The 22,505-nt window shown below is 40.4% G+C and overlaps 1 protein-coding gene across 1 annotated transcript in view; it reads right to left on the reverse strand.

Annotated features, from left to right (window-relative positions):
- Nucleotides 1-22,505, reverse strand: part of ADAMTS17 (ADAM metallopeptidase with thrombospondin type 1 motif 17) — a 159,135-nt gene that overhangs the window by 102,364 nt on the left and 34,266 nt on the right. Inside the window, exon 7 of the mRNA XM_065734038.1 lies at nucleotides 18,933-18,976. Within this exon, the coding sequence (XP_065590110.1) occupies nucleotides 18,933-18,976 (44 nt within the window). The remainder of the gene's footprint in view (nucleotides 1-18,932; nucleotides 18,977-22,505) is intronic.

Consider the following 22,505-nt stretch of genomic DNA (forward strand, 5'->3'; position numbering starts at 1 on the left):
GTTCTATTGCAATAATTCGTTTGACAGAGGTGTGCTAACTGTATTTTCACATCAAGTCAGTCACCAAAGGAATCTTTCAGTGCTTGCAACATTTAAAAATGAAAAATACTTTTTCTTTATATGATGTCTACCTATGAAAAAAATAACAACAGAAGAAGAACCCATTAAGCTGCCTCCAACACATTCACTGTTCTACAGCTGAATAAACAGAGGTCCCAAGAAGTCAGAGGTATCCAAGTGAAAAACATCAGCATCTACGTAAGGACCCTCTCCAGCATATTCTAGATTCTAAGGTTATTGCCATCGCTGTCCTACAGAGCCTCCAACTCCAAGTTTGGTTTACATGTATCAGCCAGAGGAAGCTAACAGGGTAAGAAGTTCCTTCATTTTATGAGAATGTGCTAATTCAAGGCCAGATATGCAATTTTAGTGGCACAGACTAATTTGGCTGTGTGCTGGATAGCCATTTTGATGCCAATTTCTGTTAATCCTGCAGTAAAAACATGGTTTCCATTAGAGTTTAACATTAATGTATGGAAACTGTTTTCCTTTGCAGTATTTTTCATTGTCACTGTATTTAATGAAAACCACACTGAAAACAATGCAGTCATTGCCAATCACCACTAATTACAGTACAACCACCCGAAGCACAGGAGGCAGCTGCAGTCAGGTAAGAAAACAAGGCAACAACCAACATTATCCAGCATTTTTAGAGGAGTTTCTGATGCCAAGGACCACTCAATATAACCGATTCCTAGGCACTGGTAGAAACCAACTACAGCTTATTCCAGAGACCTCTCTGCTAGTGTGCCTCTAGCCTTAGAGAGAGCAGGAAACAAAACAAGCAGAATCTATGTGTGTCTGAGAAAGAAGCCTCATACAATAGTTAACCATTTTTCTTCTGTTTATATTTAAGGAAAAATAATGTGACCCATTGTCGCTCTCTTGCTGTCACACAAGAGACAAAAATTTGCTCAGAGAAGAAATAAAATGAAATTAACTTGACTGAATCTAATCTCCAATAGTATTCCTCCTAGCCTCACTGGGAAACTGGCAGGTATTACACCAAATTTACAGAAAGGCAAGCTAAGCACAATTCTCGAATAACTGCTAATATCACACACAAATGTGGCACTACTTCTGAGAACATGTATCAGACCTTGACTCCCCATATTTAGCCAACTTGCTGCAAATTCATCACCACAAAAACCTCTTCTTTCTTCAGGGAATCTTCCCTAACTTGAATTTCAGCACAACCTCTACAAAACTCTGCTTCTTGCCTCCAAACCAGCATGATCTGCAGGGACATAGCATGCATTCTCAGAACACAAAGTACTCATGGCTGTAACACCTTCCTTCCCTTAGGGACTGACTGATGTCACATACTGACCAATTTAATCTTTCTCTATACCCAAAAGGAAGTCATGGCACTCCTGGAGCTCAGCACAGCTTCTCAGGGGGCTCTTTCATCCCACAGTGAACTCTTTGCAGCCACATGCTCCACCTGCTTTCAAACAGATAAGCTCACATCTAGTTGGGGTTTGCCTACAAGCTCATTCTATAACTTGCACCATCCCACAACTTCTGATAACAAAGCCTTGGTGCAGATAGACCTCTTAATGTCAGTCAATCTCCAAAGGCAGCAAGATTTGCAAATAATTAGAGCTGAAAGAATCACTTCCGCTATCATCTGTTCCTCCTTGTTTAATTACCCTGCAGGACAGCAATTAATGCAACAGGAGGAATCTCTCCCCCAGCATGGCCAACTTTCAGCTTTAGCTTTCAGCGTTTCTGTAGGGCTTTTGTGTTGCCCAGGACCCCTCCTGTGGTTTTCTAAGTGTAAAGCATGAGTCATTTATCTGCTCCATTACTGATTAGCCCACACACAGACATTCCCCACTATGTCAAGAGCCTAATTCTAAAGCTACTGGCATTGAATTTACGCTGTGCTAATTCACTGATTTCAGCAGTCTCTTCAAGGGTCTGCCCAGGCAAAAGCCCTAGAGATTAGCCCTCTTACGACTTCAGGAGTAAATGTCCTCCCCTAAGTCCGCAATATGAGATTTGAAATCATATTGTGAACTCAGGAAATCGCTCTATCTACCCAAGCACACAGTTTACACCTAGGTTAGGTCATTAAGCCTGGATCTATTTTTCCTACACATCTTTGGTCTTTAAACTTTTAACCATTTCACTACTATATGATACGTACCCTTTCTCACAGACTCCTGCTTCATAGATACCCTCCTTCCAAAAGACCGAAGGAAAAGGCTGATGGAATAAAAATGCTGGGAGGCAGGAATCCTTCAGGAGCATGGCAGAAAAGCCTAACCCCTCACACTGCTAGTAGCAAGTTGTTTCAGATACCAACTGAACCGAGGTGGAGAACTGACACATTCAAGCATCCTTCTGGCTTCGAAGAGACCCTAACAAAGGCCTACAAAAACATACCAGACAATTAACACTGCATTATGGCAGCAAAGAGCAGACAACCTTCAGAAGCCCCCTGAGGTGTGGCATGGGCATCTTTGAAAACAACATTCCCTTCCAATGCCAGTCATCAGTGACTTGCGATTACAAGCACAAATATTCACCTTGATGACTGCAGCTAAAAAGAGGTACAGCATTCACAGGAAGGCAAGAAAAGCTGGAAACAAGCATAGCAGTTAGCCTCGTAGAAAAATTAACCATTGTGAGTGGAAAAGGTATCACTGATCTTGTCCTGAAGCAAGGGAATGAACGAAACAACCACCTGAATTTATTCCTAGTCCTAATTTTTACAATAAAATACTAGGATCTAAGACCTCAGCAAACAAGATAAAAAGAAATATCAAGTTTTGTTTGCCATCTGCTCTTTGTTCAGCTTGACATCTCATAACACGTTAAAATGACTCCCCTCTTTCAGCAAATCACTGCTTCCTCAGATGACAGTAGATTAATAAATCCTCTTCATCCAACCTGACAAGAGGAGTTGCTTAATTAACCGGAGCATCGGAAGCAGGGTATCATCTATGTGTTTACTCTGCTTTGATATGCTAACCGCTGCATTCCAAAGAGCTTCTCCCACACACTCCCCAGGACAGGAGCCCAGGCTGTTGATGAATGCAAATCTCAAACAGGCAAAAAAGAACTGTTTCTGCACTCCTGTTTCTATAGTTTATTACAAGGTTGTGGATATTTAGTCCAAATCAAACCACCGTTCCCAAAAGCAGATTCTCAAACCCAGGAGGCTAATTCACCAGCTGTTCACAGGCATCACTGCACTGTGCTGAAAGCCTGCACGTTCATGCACACATGTGGAAATACATGGGCTTAATTATCCAAAGTAAGATAAATTACAACAGCTGTGCTCCTGTTAAGTGGAAAGGCAAGGAAAGAGTTAGCCAGGTGGATCTGAAAGGACTCTAGATGGGGAGGAATTGATGGACAGGATGAGTCGATAAAGAGTGCTGGAAAGCATACAGAGCCTAGCATGACTTTAACTGGGTGAACAATGGAGAAAGAGACAGAGATTAGGAAATGAAAAGAGATAATGACAAACGCAGCAAACGGAGATAACAGTCATTTTCCAGAAGTCTTCGAGAAACATGACTTTGATCTCACAAGCAACACTGAATTACTTTTGTGGGAGGCTCAGGTCAAGGAGGGCAAGCGATAAGATCAGAAGGGAAGATAAGCTCTGAGAACTTCTGTGGATGCTTAATGCTGGAGGGAAATGGATCTGCAGTCCCAGGTCATATGTTTCTGGCATCACGAGCTGCCTTGAGAAAAGGTAGAAGTCTGCAAGAAGGCCTGAGAAGGACATGGAAGTATTCAGGGAGGGAAGCCTCGGCCTTAGTGGGTGAAAAGAACTGACATTTTAGAATAAGGAAAGGACAGATAATAGAATTGATAAGGAAACAAGCAATGGACATCCGTGGAATAATTTGCATCTTTCAAGAAATACATAAATGGCTGAAAGGAAAAAAATCACATTTGCTGTCAGAAAACAAAGTGCTCAAGGGTGACCATAGCTCATCACCCTGCCACATGTATATCAGTGTCAGCTCATTAATATCTATCCTGTTTCTCAGGGAACTTCTCACCTGAAGGTCATACTCCTGTAAGAAATCAAAAAACAACCCTGGCATTGCCTGCAGCAGCTGAAACTTTGCAAATTGTGTAGAGTTTCAAAACCCTACACAGGTTATTTTCATCTTGCATCTTCAGATCAGCTCTGTGACTTCCACTTTTGAATCTGTCAGTTTGCTCCTCCAACTCATCCGAACCATCTGCTTCAACAAAGGGCCTGAGTTTAGACAGAATGAAGGGGAACGAAGAAAAAGATCAAATCAGAGCTTTTAATGAGACTGCTAAACCAAGAGGAACGTGGAATCCAGCAGCAGGGATCCTGGAGTCTTCAAATACCACAGTATCTCCTTTCCAGGATGAAGAAACAAGGTCAGACTTGGCAATATTTCAGAAAAAATATTTGGAGTCTCTGTACCAAACAGCATCTGATTGAAGAGCTAGCAGTCAGGGTCCAGCCTTCAGTTCCAGTTGTTCTTCCTCATAATTACAAAAACTGAGAAACCTCATGAAGATATTTAAATAAATTAAAATATGCTTTTAAAAGTTTCAAAAAGCTCTCCTGAGCCGTGCTGCTCTCTCATCTCATCGTGCTGGTCAGGAGGTGGGCTGATCAGCAAGGATGAGTCCTGCAATCACTTAAACAATATTCAGCAATGTATGACATGCTTTGTTTCCTGTCTGGGGAGTTTCAGCACAGTCTGCTGAACCAGGCAGTTTTGAAGATGGCTGAACACCTGTGCTGCTGATGAATGGCATTCTTCCACGCTCTCAATTAAATTCTTTCCATGTTCTTAAAGAATGACTAAGCAATTGTTATTCTCAAAAAGGGAATGAATCTATACTTTTGAAACATGTTAACATTTAAAGAGTATTTTATTTTTAGGCACAGAATGGGTGTCAAGCTGTTCTCTTGGCAAAGTAAGAGCAGCTCAGGCGACGAGCACAGCCAGCCAGCAGAATGGGATGATTCACAGTAATCAAACTTTGAACAGATGCTTTTCCAAATTGCTTCTGTGATACTTCTCAGTTACAGCTCCTACATCCTGACTTACAGAGTTATCTAAGCTCCTGCCTTCTCCTTGTCCAACTGCCAGCCAACACATGCACTGATAAGCTTATTTAACAGTTCTTGGTTCAGCTCTTCTGTTTTAATTCTTTGGTGAGTGCTGATTTAACCTCACAGCCTGCTTGATCTGAGAAAACTGCAAAATCCAGAGTTTGTGTCCGATAACGTTAATAGGGTTGAGTTTCTCTGTTCAAGTGGGAACTTGGGCTGAAAACCCTGTAAAGAATGAAACTTGTCTTTAATACCTCAGCACTATTACCTCTGCTGCCAGTACTAAGGAGTGAATATGATCCTTCCACCACCAGTGGGCAGGAACAGGAGATTAAATGGCTGCCATTGCTCTGCTTCTCTCCCCCACGCAGTACCATAAAGCTTATCTGTTCTGCCAGCACAAGATGTCATGGTGCATGGGGAGGTGACAAAACAAAGAAAAAAACTCTCACTGCAAAATCAATGACTTGATTTTTCACACAATTGCTCTGGGCATTTCTGATGTTCGTGTAGGTGATGCGATCTTTACTTCTAGTGGCAGCATTAGAGGGAAGAGGCTTTCTCCTCTACTCAGTTTCCTCTCTTTAAGAAACCTCCAAAAATCCTGATATTTCTGAGACCCATATCTTCAAATTTGGATCAAGTAGGACAATGGATTTAAAAACTGTTTTGAAGGGACAGATAAGAGGACAGACAGACATGTATGCAGTGTGTGTGTTTTGTATTTAACTCATTAAATGAGTTGAAATGACTCAATCTAAGTGCCTTCCTCTGTACTCCCCAAAAAAGATGCCCATTCTGACTTCCACTCCATAGGAAGGAAATACTCACATGGTATTTTATGCAATTATAAAACAACACCATGCCAGCCTGACAGAAGAGAAGTATAGAATCATAGAATCACAAGGTTGGAAAGGACCTACAAGATCATCTAGTCCCACTGTACAGTAGCAGCTAATTTCAGAAGTAATGTGGCCAAAGATATTTTTAGTACGGCCTGCATCTAGTTTTAGTACCTCTCTCTAAATTACTCAAAAATAAAATGACACCTTTAAAGAACTCAGTGACACAAGTTAGAAATTTTCACCAAGAAAAAGACCAGCATGAGATTTTCATACACCCAATAAAAAGGAAATTTCTCATGTTCAAACTTAAGCTCCTTCTAAAAGGAAAACATGAATATGGATGAATACAGCTGAGCAACTTGCAAGGACTGATAACAGCCAGAAGAGTCCCTGGTGCCCCTCTGATGCAAGCCAGGGTACAGACTCAGTCCTCTACCCTCAGGTAGAGACTCAGACTCAGTCCTCTATCCTCTACCCTTCAGGGTAGAGACTCAAGACTCAGTCTTGAGGCCTTAATACTCTGAAGTTAATAGTCTGAATTCAGATATGTCAGTACCTGAGGCTCACAGGACTGGACCTGCAGGCAGCACTGAAGAAGCTTACTGACACTGTATCCTGCAGAGCCAGTGAGACATTGCTATACCCACGTGCTTATGTTATTGCTCTAGGTCTTTGTGTTAAACTACCTGGATTGACAAGAGAACCATCCCTTGTCACATCCCTCTAAATAAAGCACCTCTGGGAAGCGTGGAGGTTTATAGAAACTTCTGTGCTATATGGTGACATCTCCACTCCTGAAACAAACTGGTGTATTCCTGATGGAAACTGTTGATTTTGCACTGTGGTGGATGGGGGGGGTTTCTCAGCTGTCAAGCCCCATTCACTAAGTGGCTCACAGAGAGAATCTGGGATGGTAACAGCTGTGCTTTCCAGCTAAGCAGATAGTGCATTTTTGTACAAGCTTGCTTTGGTGTCCAGTGGCAGTGGACTGTCAGCTGTCATGTAATGAGATTCATTTCCCAACAAAGCCATCAGATTAACAACAGCATAAATAGCTACGCAGCATTCACAAAAAACATGCTGAATATGTATTACTTCCGATCTAATTGTACCAGCTATCATAATCACCATGGACTTGCTTAAAATCCTACTGAAATCAATAGGAGTATAACCATGGGCTGTAGAAAAGGAGCATTAAGCCATTTCCCGGCTTCTTTCACTTAGCTCCCATCCCCATCAAATGTCTGAACCAAACGAACATTAAAAAGAGCCAATTCTTACAGGCAAGGCAAGCACTCAGTTCAGGTCACAGCAATTTATGGTTCAGCTGGTAAAGGTCTCAAGGTATTTAACAGGGAAAAATATCTAGAAGAGCAACTCCGACCAGTGCTGCTTTGCTGAAACCCAAGGCAACATACAGCTCTAAGGGTTGCATGAAGGGATTTCAAGGAGCACCAGTATTCCCACAGAGCTGATCAGGAATTTATCATCCACACTTGAAACCTGACATGACCAAGGCAAACTCAGTACCTTGTCTCTGACATTCTCTCTCTGGCATAACCAGGGAAAGTGACAAATCTAGGTATACAAGACAGGAAATACAAATGCTGTCTGGAGGTTTCTAAAACAGAGACAAATTCTAATTTCAATTTTTCCTCTTCAGTCATTTCAAATATTATGAAGTCTGATTAGACTGCTGGATTCATTTTAGAGCAATGGTTTAACCTTCCAATAAATAAAAACATCCACGCAGAGTTTCCTCACTTACTCGCCACTGTTTACTTATAAATAGCTGCAGTGTTTACTCTGTTTGTCTACTACAGAGCAAATATTGCTGCACATGCTAGAGCTTGATGGATGACGTTAGTTAAACCAACAAGCAGATGCTCAGCAGAACATTAATGTGTACCCAGCAGTCTAATTATGGCCAGACAGAGCCTTAATGCAAACAGATCAGTCAAAATGGCTACACAAAAATGTATGACAACTACACAAAGCCAACAAATATTTTCAACCTGCTGACTGCTCATGACCACTAACTAAAGTAGAAATACAAGCCTAAATCCAAGCTAAGCAAACACAGAAATCCTTAGCATTCTACAAATCATGCTGAAAGAACACACGAGGAGGAACATATTTGATGGGTTGGATCTAGATTTTTTTTCCTTTAAAGGTTGAATGCATTTCCATGAGCTAAGTGAAAAAGCAAAAAATAAAAATAAAAACCCACCTGTGTCTGTCTGAATTAGTGTGACCTTAGTGACTATAGGATCTGAAAGTGAAATTTAAAAGTAGATATATGTACAGGAGAACCCCTGTGTACAAATAAATATTTGTATGCATCTGTAAGCTGTCCTCTGAATCATTGGACTTTGGACAAAAACTAAAAGAAAACTTAAAACCAAAATTAATTGTATATACATAGTAGGCCAATATGACATACACACCTCAGTGAGAATTAAGCCAGGACTTCACTGTCTCTTACTTTCACCTTTTTTTTTCTAAAATGGCTGTAGCTTGATAGGGAAACCCCACTGTTTTCTACAAGGAACATCTAGTCAAATTCAGGTTTTTCATTACCTCTACATTTAGAGGTCATGTCGTGAGCCTGTACTGGAGGACAGCTCCTACTGCGCTGTCATCAGGCTAGTCAACACAAAGAAGATTTTAAGTGGTTCAAAGTCCTGCTACATAACCAGTTCCTATTTGCATTACGCACAACGCGACCACAACTGAGAAACTTGGAGCTGGGGCACTGGAAGGCACAAAGGAATTAAAAAACAAAACAAAACAACAACAACAACAACATTTCAAAGACTTAAACTTGTTTTTAATCTACCAAGTGCACTTAAAATAGCAAAATCCTCCCATGATCAGACACCCCACAAAATAGTCTGGTTTTATACTCCGTTATGATACCAGATAGTAAACCAAAGTTGAAAAAACAACTGAAAATCAGTGCAGGTCAAGCTTCCTTTCCGGGGGAGGTGCTTCCAACAAACTATATTTTGCTCGTGTTTTATGCCAGTTCCCCAGTGCTGCTTTCTTGGTTATCACCAGTAAAATCTCATCTCTGCATTTTTAAAACCTGCTCTCAAAATTGCATTTTACTCTTGGAAGACAAAAAAAAAGTAGAAGTACAATACACAACTGTCCTTCATTTCCTTCCTCTGCTCTTACATATCCTGTGTGCAACTGGAATGCTTCTATCTGATTATTTAGTGTAGCAAACATTACAGTGAATGCAATAATGCCTTACTACCCTACATGTCTGTACCCTATTGCACAGCTTCATACAGATGTTTTTACACGACTTGGTTTTCTAGCTACAGGGTCTATGAAACAATAGAAACTCTCCAAAATGTTTTCAGGCCAGCAAAGGATAAAGGCACTGAAAAGCAGTCAGTTGGATAAAAGCCATCTATGTCTGACAGGAGGAGAAGAAAAACTTCAGAGGTTTTTCAATTATAAGTGCACCAGGCTTTCTTAAACAGTATGTGACTGCAGTCTGCAGCTGACTGACCAGGCTGGAATGCATGAACAGAGGTAAAAAGAAAGCTGTGGGCAATGGAAAGAAGAAACACAAACCTCTGGTCTGTAGGACCGAATCATTATTTTCTGACCTGAGGAACTGGATATGCTGCACAAAGAACCCAGGCTTACACTGGGAAAGCCTGAGAAGAGACAGCATCCTGAGATGAGACTCAAGAGATGTGGGGTACACCCAGCCAGCTCTATCCTTTAGCGTGCCTCTTCACATCTGAAGGCCTCTGTACAGCAAGGAAAATAGCCCTGATTTTCTCAGTAAAGAGCTTTAAATCTTACTGAAGAAAAGTACTATATATGAAAACAAACACCCACAGTGACTAACAGAGTCACCATGAATTAGCAGGTAAGAAACCAGAATGAAAGTCAGGATGTGCAAAATACGTTCCCTGCCTTTGGATAAGAAAAAATGGGCAAATACATTCTTCTGACTCTGTTTTCCTAGCCCACTTAGTCTGAGTGGTTGTCATGGCAGGAAAGCATGCTTTCTGCTGCAGATAATCTTTTCCCAGCATTTCTAGCAGAGATATCAGCAGCAAGTAATGGGTTTTTTTACAGGGTACTGACAAGGAGGTTTGGCACTGTAGGAAACAAACATCTCATCTCTCCACAGCCTTGTGTTAAAGACGAGAAAGAAGGAAGCAGGATGAGCTATGAAAGCAAAAGAGATGATTTTATTTTTTGATGTTCGTTCTTGCAAGAATCCTCCAGATTCATCCTCAGCAATGGGAAGTTATGGAGCTAGGGCGTGAAGCTACTGAAGCAGTGCAGAAAGCACGTAAAGCCTGCAGTATGCACATCTCCATTGACATGGAAGAGGTAAGAGGCGACAGCAGAAACACTATAAACCCCAACAAACAGAAGCTGTCTGCCTACAGATCTAATATATTGAAATTGTTCTGCTCATGCTTGCCTCAAAAACTTCTCAGCTTCACACACACAGTAGCAAGGAGCAGCTCCAGAGCTTTTCTTGTCATTTGTTTGGCAGCGTGTGCTTTGCTGGACATCAATTAGACTTCTGCCTTCAGCCTGTCTGTTTGCAAATACAAAGACTGCTTTCAGAGATAAACAGCAGTGATTTCTTTAAGCCGTGATTAAATGGAATTCAGCCATAAGCAAAGCCTTGGTTCTTTAGGCAGTGTCCTACAAATCAACTCCAATTTAGAAAACAATCAAGGCAGAGAAACTGTCCAAGAGATAAAACTGTACTTCAGAAGTTTTAGCATTACATATACACACAAATTCAAAATACAAAAGTGCCTGCTGCATGAATGAAAAAGAAGCATTCCTTTTAAATTAAGGTTTTGATTATTTTTTACTCCATGTTAGTAGGAAAATTACTGTACTTCTTCTGAGAGGCACTGTCACATGTATTCATTGGAAGCTGTTAATTAAAACAGTAATAACTGTTCCCCGCAGTGATTGCATGTCAAAGCTCTAAATGCAGGAAGGGGCTGGGGGTTGAGAAGGTGTGGAATGGAACATCTTGCATATATATCTTCCCTTCAAGCTAGGAGACTAAAATTCCCAGGTGTTTTGTGTACATGTCTATATAATTTCACACAGACATAAATGGCCCTAGAGTGGAATGCAGTACATGTTTGCACCTGTACCCATCAAACTGCACAATGATTTAGTACATAAAGTGAGTTATGACATGGAGCCAAAATGAAAGGATAAAGTCAGAATAAATACCAACAAAGCCATGGCAAATATTTTCTCTCACGACATTCTCCTTCTGATCAAGGGAACATAAAGGAGCTTAGCTGCACACCAATTTGACTTTAGGTTAGGATTTGGAGTCCTAGATTCCTGACGGGAAAGTACCTTAACTTGATAATTGCAACTGGTCAGTTTTCTGAACACAGCTTCTTCCATTCAAATAGTGATCAGCACTCACCTTGCACAACAACACAGTGTGATGGCCTGGAAGATTTTACTCTTAAAAACATGGTCTGGTAAAGGAATAATATCATTTCTTCCCACAGAATTTTGGGCAGTTGTTGACCTGCATTTATCAAAAACACACTACCATAAACCATTAATAAAACCATGGGTAAAGGGGAAGATTTTGAACAAAGATAAGCTTAAACATTGTGACTCCTTGCAAAGTGAACGTAGGACAAGACAGACAGAGAAATAATTGGAAAATAAAGCGCTTGAAATACATATTGTGGCTACAAAAAGAAAATGATGTATGGAAGAGAACTAATAAGGAACTGCTGGAGGTTTATGAAGAACAAAGTGGAGTAAACGTAGGGAAATTCCACAACCTCAGTGGGCAAGTCATGCGGTTAGCGTGATGGAAGACAGACCATCCAGGCCTCTCCCGGGAGAGCAGCTTCTTGGTGTCCAGCCCCAGCTGAACAAAAGAGAAGATGAAGGAACAGAATTGAGCAAGAGTTTCTAAGAGCTCTAACCACCACCAAAGACAAACAGACCTTCAGCAAAAAGACAAGGGAAGGGGATTAGTCATGAGAGCAATAGAGGATCTGTGATGCTTCAAAGCTATGTACATATGGAAGGGGGAACGATGACAAACGGCCAGAAAAATCTGTCACTAACTCTCCCTCCACTAAAAGCTTTCATTTATTTTAATTACATAAGCTAATTGCTCCCCCTGTAAGACGAAAAAACAGAGATGGTGAAGAAAAAGGTTGAGACAACCAGAAATTCAGCAAACAGCACTGACAGATTAATTTTAAGAACAGATCAGATCAATTGATCAATCACCTATTTTCTATCTATGATGGGAACATAAAGGTTCCAAACTAAGCATAGCCACTAGTGCTTTGCTGCTGTATCTTCATCATAAAGACAGTTATTTTTCATCTAAGGAGATCAAGAATCCAGCACTGCCATTAGTATGTGGAATGAATAAAGACAAACCCTAAACAAGACCACTGAGTTGCAAAACAAACCCAAAAGGTAAAGGAAACTCAAATGCTTCACTTTCACTCAACCTAATATGCTGCACACGTTGCAAGTTTTCATATATACCAGTGAGAAAGCTGATGTTTTTCACAATAAGTAGGTTAGGTAGTCTGCTTAAGCATGCCCAACCTTCTTGTTTATTTATTTATTCTACAGGCTGGACAGAGGGAAGCATATTGTTTGTACACAACCTTCATTTGTATCCAAAAGCAGAAACAAAAATGAAACTGACCAGTCTATTTGATTTTATTTTCTGTCTCTCATAGACTAGCACTCCTTTACAAGACTTTAAAAACCTTCAGTGATTCTAAATGCTCAAACAGAAACAGCTTAATTGAGACGACAGCTCATTTTCAGGAAGTACAAAGCATCAGCCTCAGGACATCAGGACTTCCAAAGATGTCTCAGGTACCCCCAAGCCACAGGTCTCTCTAGGAAAAAAATTGATCCAGTGAGTCTAGCAGAAGCAAGATCTTCCTTCAGAGGTTCACAGCTGGAGACTGAATAGCTGTGCACACATAAAGCAGCCTCACTGGGACTGTGTCCCCAAAACAAGCAAGAAGGAAAAGCACAGACAGGACACTGAAGCGAGGAAGAGCAAGGGTTATGTTAGCAGGAATTTGTGATTACTTGAGTGGCTGTGTTCATCCTAGTGTTTCCACTGAAATTTATGCAATCTTATATTAAACTCTCTTGGCACGTAGATTTTTATTAAGAATTTAGAAGAGGAGCGATTGCTAGCTGGTGAAAAGAAATTGGAAGGCCATCGTGGGAAGGGTGGGGCACAAAAGATGGTAGTGATGAGTATGTCCAATAGCACAGTTCTGCACTGTCTGAGTTGTGCAGCCCAGTATTTATTCCTTAGCAACCAGAAGGCAAGAGAAAAAGTCTTGCACTGCAGCATGGCTCCCTCCAGTTTTGTAAAGCCAGCAGCCTGACTCTACATCACCCTGCACTGCCACAACATATGTAAAAATCTGCAGTGCTTAAGATCCTTTTCATTCACAAACATCAAATTAACTAAAAAGTGCCCTTCAAGGGACATTTTAACCGACTGTATGTTCATTTTAATGCACTGAAGTATGTTTGATTTTGGTCTGGAGGACAGTCTCACTAAGGCTTTTTCTAAAGCCAGGCACTGCTTCTCTAATGAATTGTTTTAAGCAGCAGGTATTTCTATTTATTCTGGCATCAAATAAAAACCCGCCCTGGAATATACAGAAACATTCAACACGAACCACTATGGAAAATGTTTTTAATGTGAGAATTCCTTTTCTTTTCCACTCACAGCAAACCAACTAGTCTTTTCCCTTTCCTTAGGGATTAATTCCCTGTTGTGACACTGTTAAAGGACTGGAATCTATATTACATAGAGAGGAAGATTTAAACGAACAACACAGAGCACACACACAACTAATAAGAAGTGTTACTTGCTGAGAACAGGAAGCACCCAGCTACAGGAGCAAATCAGCAAGGAAAAGGTAAAAATGTATTGTCCATTTTTCAGGTGCTCTACACACGATAGAAAAGGATAAAATCTACACTGGTGAATTGACTAAGTGTCAGATTTGGAATATCTGGACGTTTTTAAAACTCTGTGCTACAGTACTCACAAGAAGAGAGCAGGATGTAATTGTTAAGGGCAGGAAAATTAGTTAGCCAATAGCTCCACAGGACACAGCTTTCTAGGATGGCACTTCTCATGAAAGAAAGAAGTGACTGTGGTGTGAACACACTGAGACAGCAGAAGGACATCATCTCCACAGCTACCAAGCAGCAACAGTGGCAAAAACCAAAACCACACACGTCAGTTTGTGTTTGGAAGCTGCTAATGAGTAAATAAATTCTTGTATGGTTTGTGTCCTTTATTAGCCACGGGACCCTCTTAGTAAGTTATCTGTGAGTTCTTCAATTAAAGCGAGCCAGAAGATGGAATTGCTTTTCACAAAACACTGATTCACTTGTGGAAACAGCTTGGAAAACTGTTTCTCAATCACTTCTGCTCCAATGTTCAGTTTTCTCCAGGCAGTTATTTCTTCAACTAAATCTGCCTGTCTGCAGTATATTCACTGCATTCTGCTTTCTTTTCCCCAACATCCAGCCACAGAAAACGTATGTGACTGCAGAAGAGGTAAAGACATTTTTAACCAGGGCAATTTAAGGATATTTAAGACACTTTCTCATTTTCCATTTCCCAATTCCATACTGCCCCTACTTTTACTATTAGCCGAATACAGTGAAGCTTCAGCTTGGATCTGGGGTAACATGTACACTGAGGAATCGGGTCCAAGCTTTGCCTTGAAATATGCAGGATCATTCCTAACTAACCATAAAGCTGCTTATTTGGCACTAGCAGTGGAAATATTGAACGAAAGGGGCATTCTCAATCTGCTTATGTCACAGAAAGGTTGGATCCTTACAACGTGCAAGGCTCCAAGCTGCAGCCTGATATTAATAGCTAGACATTAAACTCTCAATTTGGCTGGCTTAGAGGCAGCTCAATTGGAACAAAGATTTTTCTGCAGGAAATGGCAGACCTGGTTAGAGTCACATCACGAGAGATGAGACTGAAGCTGTGGCAGACTGCAAACTTTTTGACTGGTGTGTGTCAAGGCCATGCCACACAAAGCAAACTTTCTGTGCTCTAAGTGCAGAGCCCATCAGAGGTACTAGCAACTGAGACTACTGAAGCACAGCTGTGGCAAATGTGTTGCATGCAGGAGTACTGTTTTCCTCTCCCCTCCTTTTTCAGTTCATTCGCTCTTAGAGCTTACTCACATAACCAAGTGGGGCAATAAGCATTAATTATTTCTTAAACAAATGTGGTTCTGTTGCTTGACACAGTCAGTGGGGTATCACCCCACAAAGACATACCTACATATTTTCACAATTTTTGAGCTTGTTTCAGCCATTATGTAACCTTCCACACTACCTTGGCAGCTGGGCCAAGAGAATTTGAACCAAGTCCCCAGAGCAACTGGTTTCAGAGAGAGGCCCCTGCCAGAACACAAATACAAACCTCCTGCTGCTGTTTTCTCTCTGTGTCTGCATAGCAAGCAAAGATTCCAGACAGGTTTTTCAGTATGGATCTTTTTGAGCACAAATGAACCCCTCTTATGAACCACTTATATTTCATAATCCCACTTCCAAACAGCAGCCGAGCCTCAGTATTTCCACCAAGAGTTTTGCTTGCACATTTCTCACAACATAAAGAAAAAATTCACTGTCACTAAACAAAAAAAAAAAACTTCCAATGGTTTAAATACACTAATTTTAGTGCACATCTGATGCAGTCTGTAAATGCTCTTAAACATGACTAAGCAACATTAGATTGCTGACTCACATCTGCACTGTACGTTTTCTATCCGCATCATACAGCTTTATATAGGAACTAGTTGAGCCATACAATCTCTTGTAGCTTTGCACTAAAAAATCCCATTTCATAGAGGTAGACAGAAATATTCCAAACAGCAACTTGCCAAATGTCACACAAAGTTCCAGCGCCAGACCCAGTAAAAAATCAGTATTCTAGGGTCCAGATTCTGGGCCTTATATAGAGCAGCAGCCTCAGTTTCCTAGTCTAGGAGACAGCCCGCTCACCAGGAAGACGCTTTTTCCTTTAAAGGACAGCAGCGTACCACATTGTAGTGGCCAGCTTCATCCATAAGAAGGTAAAAACCCACATGTATCTGGTGAGAGAGTTCTTCACATGCAAAAGGGAAGTGTAAGGTAACAAAGCAAATTAAGCTGAAGTTCTTCAGAACTCTGCTGTAATCTCAGCATCATCTTGAAGACCAAATGCAATGTCATTCTTTGGGATAGATTCTTGCTCTTGTAGGTACATTTGCTGATTTGGAAGTGACCATCTGTGGGTGCTGGAGGGAGATACAAGAAGCTAGCAACAGAGATGGCTGAAGTATCAGCATCATTCTTCAAAAGCTACTATTGCTCACCAATGGGCATCAGCCTACTTTGAATTTTGCATTTGTAATAAACTCAAGAAAATTCCACACTACATTGTTACTTATTTAATCCACATACACACAACACAGAATGGTGATGGCTGTTAAAACCTATTTCTTTGTGATGACAACTATTTTTTCCCAGTTCAGATCAAGATTGCATTACCAACATGAAATACTTTTTCAAACAGAAAGTACACCACAGAATTATATTCCTTAGCTTATTTTTCCTCTGTGGTGATACTCATAAACAACACAAAGCCAAATTCTCTTCTGGTCTAGCATCCGTAATATGGAAAAATTACATATCAGCTAACTCCCACCAGTAGAGAAAAACCACATAATTATATCCCCAATGTCTTTTGCAAAGAAATGGAAATGACCTTAATATAGTGCTATACTGAAAGCCAGGACAATGATCTCTATGCAAACACAAATATGATTGATTCAGGGCATTACACACAGGGTCCTTAATTATCTGATACTATCTGACAGCTTTAGCATTTATGTAATAACTTCAGAACATGAATTCTTTTATGGATGCAAATCCTCCAAAACCCAACACTCTCCAATATCATATTGCACCATGGCATTACTCCTTAGCAAGCTGATGACCAGAAGAATTTTTATCTTCTTTCAGGCTCTAAGAGTAAGTGCTATTTCCCAAGGCAGGGAGAGATGAAATACCAATATATGGTGTAACTTAGGTGGACTTCATTCAGTCTGCAACCCTGCCAGAATAGTTCATAGTCAGAGTTTTGAAGAAACCTCCCAAAACATGCAATACAGAGATAAGGGCCTAAGTTGGTAGTTGATCTGAGACAACTGCAGTAGCTCACTAACTTGGGCACAGGCAATAAAATGCTTGAAAATGGATGTCACCAAATTCTTTACTTAACTCAACAGTATTAAAATAAGTAGGTATATATATGACAAAAGACTTGAGCTGGACACTGTCTCTGGGCTCAAATAACAAAGACAGCAGGGCAGGGCATAGGAAAAGCTCAAGTGAAGATGCTAATGCCAGAAGTAAAGAAAATTAGGACTGAAGAGACCAAAGAGACCAAACTGTTTTTCTCATTGAAACATCCACTTTCTCAAAGCCTACGAAAAACAATGCTGAAAATAGTGTCTAATGAGTTTAATCTGTATAACTCTGATCTTGCACTTTTTCCACTGGAGCCATCGTCTTCAGCACAGGAAACTATTTGGGTAGCTTAAGAACAACAACAACAAAAAGTCAAAAATATTTCCTTAGTCACAATGCCTGTATCATTCCCTGAACAGAGATCTTGAACATCACTGTCTTTATAAATGGAAAAGCCCCAACCTTGGTCAGCACATGTCTTCCATCAGCTTTTCTTTTTCTTCTTTATTTCTATATTGTATCTTACCACAGGCATCTCCAGATGCAGGCACACAAAGCCTTCCTCAGTAGTAGTAGGAGTGTGTTTTCAATTGGACAAAGAACAAATGCACTGTGAGGGATTCCCACTGGAAAATTTAAACATATAAGCCAAGCCTTGCTCATGCTTAAAAAGAAAATGTATGCATTTTTCAGCTCTTTATTTCCTTTCACCTGATCAGACTCCATAACACAAAGAGGGAAGGATCTACATTCTGAAATGAGACTCCTACAAGCAGCCCCAGAACTCCTGCTGAGGATACCCCATGTTCCTCATCAGCCACTGCTGTAAGTATAACAACCCCTAGTCTCCAAGTCTCTGCAAACCCTGAAGCTTAAGATCAGCTGCAAGTCAGTATCCACTCCAAGTTTACACAGTATGTAGGGTAACTGGTAGTTCAACTTTGAAGCAAGTCAAAAAAAACAAAACACCAACATAATCGTCACAGAGAGGATGTTGAGTATGCTTCCACACACTGCTGCTATTGTCAAGGTTAAAAAAAACAACAAAACACAACAGATGAACTGATACAGTGAAGATTACTGCTACCTAAATAGAATAAATAAGCAGATGGACTCTGTAGGGTGTAGGGACTCTGTGAATCCAGGGCTTGGGTAAGACTAAAGACAGTTTGGAAGTAGGAGGTGGGAAAAAAGATTTTAACTTGGCTTTCCTACAATGAGGTATTCTTCCCTGTTTCTATGTGCCAGTTTGATCTGTGAGTGTTACACAGGTTCTTACAGCTGCAAATACATTCATTATTTAGCAAAATCTTGTTTGAGAGCAGAGGTGAGAGAGCACTGGAAGGAACATTAAACAGTCACACTAACAGAATTTCTTAGTCTCCAATTATCTAATTCTACATCTGCTCCAAAAATATAACGTTACTGAAGATCACTTCCTAAACTCAGAGACCTCCAGTGCTTAGAAGGGTTAGTATTTAAAGGATTATTTAAAGTCTATACCTCATACTAACCTGCATTTGCATCATAGAGGTATTCAGAATAGCAAAAGAAGCATTACATTTAATCAAAGAATGAAAGATCGCCCAAAAGCTCCTCTCAGCATAGAGTTGGCTATCAAAATATTCTCCCCTACTTCTTTGACTTACCCACAGTGTCACAAGGCTCATCTTTGTGTACGCAGAAATCTGTCCTAGAAAGCAAAACAGAACAGAAGTCAAACATATCCTGTGCCTCCAGGCTACAAAAAAGCAGTAACGCATGATTCGCACATCATGAGTGTAGAAGGATTTTGTTTTTTATTTAGCTGCTGTGCAGTCTACACAGTGACAACACGGACAGCATCACTGATTGCTGCTGTAAGATTACAGTCAGCTGTGTGAATCATCTTACTATCCACTTCAGATTTTGCATGCGAAGAGTACTACAATATCATATACAAGTCTGCGTCTAGGAAGTCAGACTTCAGCATCTGGATTAATAATGAATCTCTTATTTTTAGAAGAGAACTGTATTATCAAAAGTGGGAGGAAAGGATATGTGGGGTCACTACCTGGAGACAAAAATAAGTGATTATCTATACCCAAAAATTCTCAGCTCTTCTTCCTCTGGAATAGAGAGGAACAAGAGAGAAGCAGGACTAAACAGAGAATGATGGATGTTGGCACAAAAATAGAATAAAATCAGGATTTGTCAGGTAACAGTCAGGTAAACTGGCTGCAGCTAGACTTATTACTGCTAAGTTTGCCATATCATGATTGGAATCCAACACAAAGATTTAAAGGACTTCATCTGGTCTCTGTTATCCCTCCACATCTCATCCAGTCTCTCTGAATATCCCTAAAGCACAAAAAGATACTACATATACCACTGGCATCCACGCATCCTGCCAGAGATCCACAGATCTTTGTTAACCAGAAGCAAGAAAAAATCCTTCAAGCTCACTGTCTAAGTAATACTACTTGAAGAAAGATTTTGTACATGAGATTCCTCATGAGAGCATAACAAGTGTAGGAAGATAAATATTTTATAACTAAATTAATAGTTTGAATATATTTCAATAAGCAATTAGGCCTAAACATTTAGGAACTATCTTCAGACCTGCTTTGCAGCACCATCTGCTATGAAGAGGAACAGAAAAGCATCACATGCATTTCTGAAGTTCCTTAGCCCAAGGGAAGCCAAGAAACCATAATCTCTGTCATGGTTTTCCTCACCCTAAGGTGAGGCTAGTGACAGAATCACATTAGTACAGTTGGAACGTGTTGTTTGAAATGCCAGAGTCCCAGAAAGGCTTTTGAATTTGAAAGTGTGGCAGAAAGAAGAATAGAGAAAGATTAAACGTGCTCTTTTTTCCTGAATAAAAAATAAGAAATTAGGTTTTATAGGAAAAGGTATTTAAGGCTCAGGATTGTGGCTAACGAATGCAAACGCTTCACACCAAACGCTTAAGAAATGACAGATCAGTTTGCCAAGGGCTTGGAAGAACAGACACAATAACTACTACCCCCTCTGCTAAGCAGATATTGAAATCTCAAAATGCTTCAATTCAGAAGAAAGGTAACAACTATCAAAGTGTTAAAATCTGATAGGAACAAAACAAAATTGGAAGCTACGACCACACACCAGCCCCAGCTTTCATTTTTCACTGCAGCCTTATTGTGTCTCGACACCTTGGCATTCCAGCCTTTCCAAAGAAGACTAATGACAGTCTCCTGACAGAGCTGGCAAAAGCACGCACGCCCGAGTTCCCAGGGCCAACTTGACAGAGGTTTATTTAAGGACTTATTATGTTATATAAACTGGTAAATCAAACAGATGCTTTTCTTGTGACAACAGATAGCTGAACTATTAGTAAATGGCAAAAGGCCATTGCTAGAAAAGCTTCTCTCCTCAGGGGCTGGCTGGCTGGCTCTGCAAACAAAGCACAGCAAATTTTGCTCCTTGCACTCCATGATCTACACTGAAAGGTGTCTGGCTTCCTGGAGAAATTACCACCATGCCATAAAACAAGGGGTCTATAAATAACACAGCACAAGTTGCACGCTCTCCTACATAGGCAGAACAATCCTTGTTTGTGAAGAGAACATTGTGATACTGCCTGGTCAGAGTAAGAGTTGGAACAGGTTAGCAAGGAGAACTGAACACAGCTACTTAACTCACTGCATGTGGGTTTGCAAGTATGAAATTTCCCAGCCCACTCTATAAAGTGTCATAAATAGACATCCAGGAGACACTATGCTTCCCTCCATTAAATGGTCTTGCATGAAGATGTTAGGCTTTAAATTACCTGCACTAACTGTGTCAGTTTTAGGATAAAACTCTGGCCAAACACAAAAGCACATTCAAATGTGCTCACTAGGTCTCACAGTCTTTTCCCAAAGACAAGATGCTGCCTAAATAAAACCTATACATTGAAATTCCTAAAGTTCTTTCCTGGAAAATCATGAGGGGGACTAAAGACCATAAAGGCATTAGGAAAGAGCTGTCTCATCTGTGGTATGTATGTAATAGGATGTTAGCAGGATGGTTTATAGAGCTATATTGGAATAAAACTCACTGCAGGAGCCACAGATCAAATCCAAGGCCACATCTGACCTTATCACACTAAGTATTGGATAACGTATTGAAATCTCACACTACAGCAGCAAAGAAAGTCTCCTCTCCACTTTCACTCATTGGCTGAATCAAGAAGCACATGTTCTGACTTCTTAAAGATCTTTGAAATTCTTCATCATTATCACTTTTATCGTGGAGTGTGTTTTCATTAGCAAGATTAAACAATTCTTTTGAAAAAAATGACAATAAGAGGGTTGTTTTATTCAATAAAGAGAGCCAGAAAAGAAGCTCAGAACTCCTCCTAAAGTCACTCTTCCATCTGGCTCACATGAACTGGAAAAAAATACCTAACTGTGCTAAGCTAAATTCTGCAATTCAAGTCCTTCCTGTAAGAAAGGAGGACAGTAGTTGAACTGTGCAGCGTGAATAAGAAGTATTCTTTTTAATAGTCAGCTAACAGCATCCTTCAGATGACATCTTCTGACCAGTTTAACCCTACTGGGTCACAAAGTTAAAGGACAGAGGAAATGGATACAGGCAAATACCTGCTAAAAAGAAAAAAAGATTTATCTTATATATATATTTAGTAGGACTGTGTGCCCAGCTTCCTAAACACAAACAGCATTGGTTCACTTGTCCACTGAATGCAAGATGAAGAGATGAAGAAATGCAGTGGCAATAAGCAGGCTGCAAGAGGAAGAACTACAGGAGTTCAAGGGGGGGGGGGGGGGGGGACACAACAAAAAAGTCTTTGCTTAGTAACAGGTCTGAATTATGTTCTTCAGAGTTCAATCAGTGCTGATTGATTCTCTGCTCTGCTCCTTTATCAACTATACTCTAATGACTGACTCAAAAGGACAGGAAGCTGGGAGTGCAACAGAATATCTGAATATTTTCTGAGGAATGCAAAGAACAGAAGATCAACAGAGAGAATGTGTTTTAAATGAAACATGCTTCTAGGATCACTAAGATACAGATTTTGCAGAAAGAAACTATTCTGGTCAGCTGCCCATTAAAATATGAAATGTATTACCTGTAAATGCCAGACGTTTGAATTTCTGTAAGTTCAAAATGAGAACTTGAACAACAGAAGTGTGACAATTCTAGAGACCACTGCACTATACTCAAACCTTCAGAGATTTTTACCACTGTCTCCTTTACTT

The sequence above is a fragment of the Cyrtonyx montezumae genome, unplaced genomic scaffold (genome assembly GCF_038088225.1).
Source record: "Cyrtonyx montezumae isolate F1298 unplaced genomic scaffold, pur_monq_1.0 scaffold_17, whole genome shotgun sequence".
In the NCBI taxonomy this organism is placed as follows: domain Eukaryota; kingdom Metazoa; phylum Chordata; class Aves; order Galliformes; family Odontophoridae; genus Cyrtonyx; species Cyrtonyx montezumae.